This window comes from Acipenser ruthenus, chromosome 15 (genome assembly GCF_902713425.1).
Source record: "Acipenser ruthenus chromosome 15, fAciRut3.2 maternal haplotype, whole genome shotgun sequence".
In the NCBI taxonomy this organism is placed as follows: Eukaryota; Metazoa; Chordata; class Actinopteri; order Acipenseriformes; family Acipenseridae; genus Acipenser; species Acipenser ruthenus.
In genome coordinates, this window is record NC_081203.1 from 17,360,275 (window position 1) to 17,366,260 (window position 5,986).

The window sequence follows — 5,986 nt, forward strand, 5'->3', positions numbered from 1 at the left end:
GTGCCCTTTCAAAAGCTATGAGAGCATCAACCCGTGGTAACGACCCCTGTGCCCTTTCAAAAGCTATGAGAGCATCAACCCGTGGTAACGACCCCTGTGCCCTTTCAAAAGCTATGAGAGCATCAACCCGTGGTAACGACCCCTGTGCCCTTTCAAAAGCTATGAGAGCATCAACCCGTGGTAACGACCCCTGTGCCCTTTCAAAAGCTATGAGAGCATCAACCCGTGGTAACGACCCCTGTGCCCTTTCAAAAGCTATGAGAGCATCAACCCGTGGTAACGACCCCTGTGCCCTTTCAAAAGCTATGAGAGCATCAACCCGTGGTAACGACCCCTGTGCCCTTTCAAAAGCTATGAGAGCATCAACCCGTGGTAACGACCCCTGTGCCCTTTCAAAAGCTATGAGAGCATCAACCCGTGGTAACGACCCGTCCTCTTTCAAATCTGTTCTCCATGAGGTTTGAGAGGGAGAGAAAGTGGAACAGAGAAATAGGGACAAAGACTGGAAAGAGAGAGGAAGAAAAAGTTTATTAGAATTTCATTAGTCAACTCAGTCATATAACTCAACTTACTTTTAATTACTGAGATTTTTTTATTTTTATTATAAAATAGACCTAAAATGAAAAGGACAGGTGAAGAAATCAATGGTTTTGTATGAAATATGCTGTTGTTTTTACTGTGAATTGACGACCAGCAGTTTCTGCATGTAGGAGTTGAGCCATTTCTGTCTCTCCATGGCTGTCAGTAGTTTGCTTTTTTCTCTAAACGCTGCGTCATCTGCTACCACTATATTCCTCTTCTCCGTGTCGGCAGCCTGCGCTGACCAATCAGAGGGCCAGCTCTTGCCCAACCCTGCTTCTCGGACCAGGGACTCTTCCTCTGATTGACTGCTGGGCAGCCAGGCCAGAGCAGATAGGAGGCGGGGTTTGAGCTTGGGGGCGGGGAGTTCCGGTGGGGACATCATTTGAACGCTCCAATCACGAAGGGAGATGGAAGGGTAGAGCACCTCCCACTGGGTGTGGCGTCTTGGAGAATCATTATCTTCACTGATTGGAGGTGAAGAGAGGCTGGAGCTGGCAGAGAGATTGACAGGAGAAGGATAGAGATGATTGTAATATACTCAGTCATGTACAACACCTTACACTGCAGCATCCTCAATAAAGAAAGAAAAAGGCAAATAAACAAAAGTAAACATAAAAAACACACCCTGTCACAACAAAGTATATTTACTCACTGCATGACATTGTAGGATATGTAGACACAATCATTGGTAACACCATTTTGTAAGACAAACTAATGTTTTTTCTGTGATGCTTGAATGTAGTTAACTTTGTGCAGTATGTGGTTATGGTTGCTTACAAAAATGCTAAAACAAAAATAAAATTATTATTAGTTTATTTAGCAGACGCCTTTATCCAAGACAACTAACAGAGACTAGGGTGTGTGAACTATGCATCAGCTGCAGAAATGGTTAAGTGACTTGCTCAGGGTCACACAATGAGTCAGTGGCTGAGGTGGGATTTGAACCAGGGACCTCCTGGTTACAAGCCCTTTTCTTTAACCACTGGACCACACAGCCTCCTTTTTAAAGTAATCAGAAAGCAAGGAATTATAAATTGTTTTGAGAAATTGTTTGTCAAAGTTCCAGAACATCTTATCCCCTGTACAGATGTCCTCCCCCACATTGAACTTACGGTGTAGTTCTGTGTTTACTGGTAGAATCTTTGATATTGTGATTTATAAAAAGTGAATGTATGTGTAACGGGTGGTGTTGTGTGATACACTGCCGTTACGGAATGTCCCGACAGTGAGATGAGATGAGAGGGTGTTAACGCTCTAAAACCATAAAGCCCGGCTCTTTTGCATTGTGGTTAAGACGCTCGCCTGCCCAGCCCAGCCTCCTCTCTGTTACATATAGTTTTCCTTTCATAACAGAAATAATTTTGAAACCAACCTGCAGAATAAAGTTTTACTATTATTAAGAGCAATAGGAAAATATGAAGCATCAAGTGTGACTGTCACACACATTCTCTATTTGTCCGGGGGCCACATGCTTCATAAAAATCCATGCTTGCAGGGTCATCTACGCAGAAATCTCATAATAACCTAACTTAGTCCTAACCTTCAAGTCACTATCAGATTTCAAATTGGCTATTCAGTCCCCCAGCAGGACGGCTGAAATATTATTCCCTATGCAACCAAAGCTATTAAAAACACTGAAGTTCCAGGGAACTGTTACCAGACGAAATGACAACCTGTACATTTACTTTTTACTTCAATTAATGTTATAAATAATACCTTAATCAGTACAGTACATAGGCAATGGGGTTCATTGCTACCAGATAACCTACAAGATTGTTGCAAAAGATACAAGGAAATCATTTTGCAGACACAAAAACACTAGTGATTAATATAATTACAGGTACTCGGGCATATACTGTACTGTGCCCAAGATGATGGTCGTTCTGGGTTAAAGTTGGTTCATTCTTTTCAAAGTGTATGTAGCGACTGACTGATTAGAACAGTGTGTGGAAATGGAAAATGTTTATTTCTCAATGTTGTGTTTCCCAGGTCCCTCATGATAACAAGCATGGCATGCAACGTAATTAATTTTTCCTGGTATGTGTAAAATAAAAAATAAATAAAAACAATTATTTAAAACTCAAGCCTTCTGTTTCCAGGTAACTTTTTGGGATAATTCTGTCTCTTATGATCTAATATAATGATCTTTAGTATACAATATTTGCACAGCCTACCACTTGTATAGAGGACACTCGGTAGCCAGTATTTCCCCAGTATATTTGGGTCTTGCTGTAGCCTCTCGTTATGGCCTCCTTACCTGTCTAAGCTGCGGAGGTGAGGGAGAGTGTATCCAGAAGACAGCACGCCTGACAGCAGAAGAGCCAAGCACAGGGACCTGGACCGAGGTGCAGAAAGGGTCTTCATTATCTGAAGAAACAGTCAAATGAATAAATGTATGGTATATAGGGAACACACTGGAATCTCTTTCTGAACTGAAGACAGTAGATGAAAGCATGCCGCGCAGTGTTTACTTGTGGATTTATTTATTATTTATTATTTAGTTCTTAGCAGACGCCCTTATCCAGGGCGACTTACAATTGTTAGAAGATATCACATTATTTTTACATACAATTACCCATTTATACAGTTGGGTTTTTACTGGAGCAATCTAGGTAAAGTACCTTGCTCAAGGTTACAGCATCAGTGTCCTCCACCTGGGATTGAACCCACAACCCTCCGGTCAAGAGTCCAAAGCCCTAACCACTACTCCACACTGCTGCCCAATATATGTATCATAGTTGGTGTTGTGTTTCAATAAGACAGGTAGGCTCACTAAAGCTACCCACTATATTCAGAAACACGTGAACCACGCAAGGAGAACGTGTTCAGAATGGTCTTGGAAATTGCTTTTGTGTAATTCCCCAGGGATGAAATCTACTACGAGGGAATACAGTGGAGGCAGTTGAATGCATGTATGTATGTATGTCACACTTCACACACTTTTTACATATATCTGAAGAACCACTTATCTTGACACTTGGTATAACCGTTATTTAGCATTGAGATATTGAGAATATCAGCTCTTGCAGATATATGGGGATGTCTGTCTATACCTTTGGACATCTGAATGACACAGTTTTATTTGTGCATATATAGTATCTGCAGACCCGCTTATCCAAATGTCACGAAACTTGATATCAACACTATTTAGCATAAAGTATTGAGAATATGGTATGCTGGGACATGGGGTGGGTCCTCATGTCCAGTCATTCATCTGTCACACTTACATGCTTGCATTCATCTGGAGAATTGCTTGTCAGATTGTGATTAAGCATTTCATTGCCAACTCTTATTCTACAGTATACTATTCTGTAATGCTGTTGATATTGTATATGTCACAGGCAAACACTTTGTCATCTGATAGCTCTGCTTGTGAATGTAAAGCTGTGGCAGGGTATGTATGTTACGGACATACTTCTTCATAGAAGAGGCAGAAGCCAGAAGTGTAAATGACCTAACATCTAGTTTCTATGTACCCGATACTGTATGTGTACATAGAAAAGCCCATGCCATCGACAGGTTTGGAACGGCACCAAACACAGTATTGTAATTGACCAATAAAGATTTATTTAGTAAGGATAATGTATTATTTAATTATGAAATCAGTTAGAACATATGCCACCCATTAAAAACAATATACAATGAGTCTAATTATAAAGGGAAATTGTGGGTTGTATTAGGAGAAAAGCAGACAAGAAGATTACAAAAAGAAAGCATTGCAGTACCTTACGGATATTGCTGAAGAAGCAGAGGTGAATAAGTTCAATATGAACCCACGCCCTCTGTAACTGTCTCTGCCTATGTCCATAATTACAACAGATGCTTCTCAAAGTTCAATGAGAGAAATGACTGTCATTTTTACAGAGCAACTAATACAAGAGGTAAGTAGCTGTCAGTGGAATACAAAAGGTAATACAATCAGGCAGTGTGAGCAACGTTATATAGAAACGCCACTTCTATTATATATGCTGCTCCCGTCATCACATTCACCTTATACATTGTACTGGTATATAGAAACGAGACCCTGGTTACTGTTAAGATTTTAAAAAATGCACCTTACTACAAATATTAAGTCTTGATTTAAATAATATTAGAAAATACAAGATACTTCTTACCAAGGTTATTGTCTTGCTGATAAACAACAATTATTGATTTGGTTTAAATTAATTAGGTAATTAACTTAAACATTTTTTTTGCAGTGTATTAGTACAAAATAAATAGTAAATTGCATGCCTATTATATATAAGTTGTGTGCTGTGGTTTAATGCAAACGATATGTCCAACAACAGCAACAAAGCATGGGAATACAACTTGATTTTACAAACACTTTGTTACTTTTTAGAACATGTTTCTATTGTCCCTTTCCACTTAGAGGACCTCTACTTTAAGGGAGCTTTGATACATGTAATAGTTAATATTCAATAGACCATACAGTATGCCACAGTTGTCCAACATTTCCAAAGAGTTCTTATAGAACCAATAGTAGCAACTACACTAATACACAGCTTTAGTTACATGTTAAATACAACATCAATTTGCTGCATTTTGTCTGTACTTGCTTCCAGACAACTACACTACAGATTGCCCTTGTAGTTTTATCAAACCCTTTCAAAGACATGTATTGGCTCCAGAGACATTTATTGGGCTTCGCTGCACATTAATGTCACATTAAAACAAAGTTGGATATTTACAGCTCTAGAGGATAAGTCAGTCATAAACCTAAACTTGAATTACTCTGGGATTTAGTTTACATCAAACCCGTTACACAGTTTGGTCCTGACAGCCATGCATTGAACAGGTCAAAGATACGTATGCAGTGCTAGAGACTGTTCTGTCCCCACCTGGGTGGTCCATCCAATGCAGTCTTGCAGGGCAATGTCAGGAAGCACTGTTTGCTCTATCCCTGCTCAGCGGATAACAGACTGTCTAATGTCAGTCTCTGATGAGTGCTAACCAAATAAAACCAGTGCTGGCCATCGCTGGAACTCATAACATGGAAGAAACTAGAATACAAGCAATGACTCTTGTCATCTCGCCTGACCCTGGCTTAGTGTGTACTTTACACTAAAGCAATGCATTTGGTTGTCTTACCTTTTGGAATAAAACAGGTCCCAGCTCTCAGATTCAAGGTGCTGCACAGCTGGGGTTCAGTAGAAATAGAAGTGTTTCTGTCATGTTGTTTCCCGTCTTATATACCGTACCTCCAAAAGAAAGATGAAGGGCGTTTGAGAGAGGGAGGGAGGGAGGGAGCGAGAGAGAGAGAGAGAGAGAGAGAGAGAGAGAGAGAGAGATTAAAAGATTGTTTTATTTAAACTGTAAAAGGTCTGTTTTTAAGGAAGTAATAACAAGACTGGAGGCCAGCTTGGTCATCGTTATTTTTTTCCCTTGGGTACGTAGCACTGGG

General features: G+C 40.1%; 1 protein-coding gene across 1 annotated transcript; it reads right to left on the reverse strand.

Annotated features, from left to right (window-relative positions):
• Positions 1–276: 276 nt before the first annotated feature.
• pth2 (parathyroid hormone 2) lies at positions 277–5,762 on the reverse strand. The gene is made up of 3 exons (XM_034037382.3): positions 5,674–5,762; positions 2,840–2,949; positions 277–1,073 (listed from the first exon to the last, which is right to left on the reverse strand). The coding sequence occupies exons 2-3, from the start codon at positions 2,944–2,946 to the stop codon at positions 674–676; spliced, it is 507 nt and encodes a 168-aa protein (XP_033893273.2). The 5' UTR covers positions 2,947–2,949; positions 5,674–5,762; the 3' UTR covers positions 277–673.
• Positions 5,763–5,986: the final 224 nt, after the last annotated feature.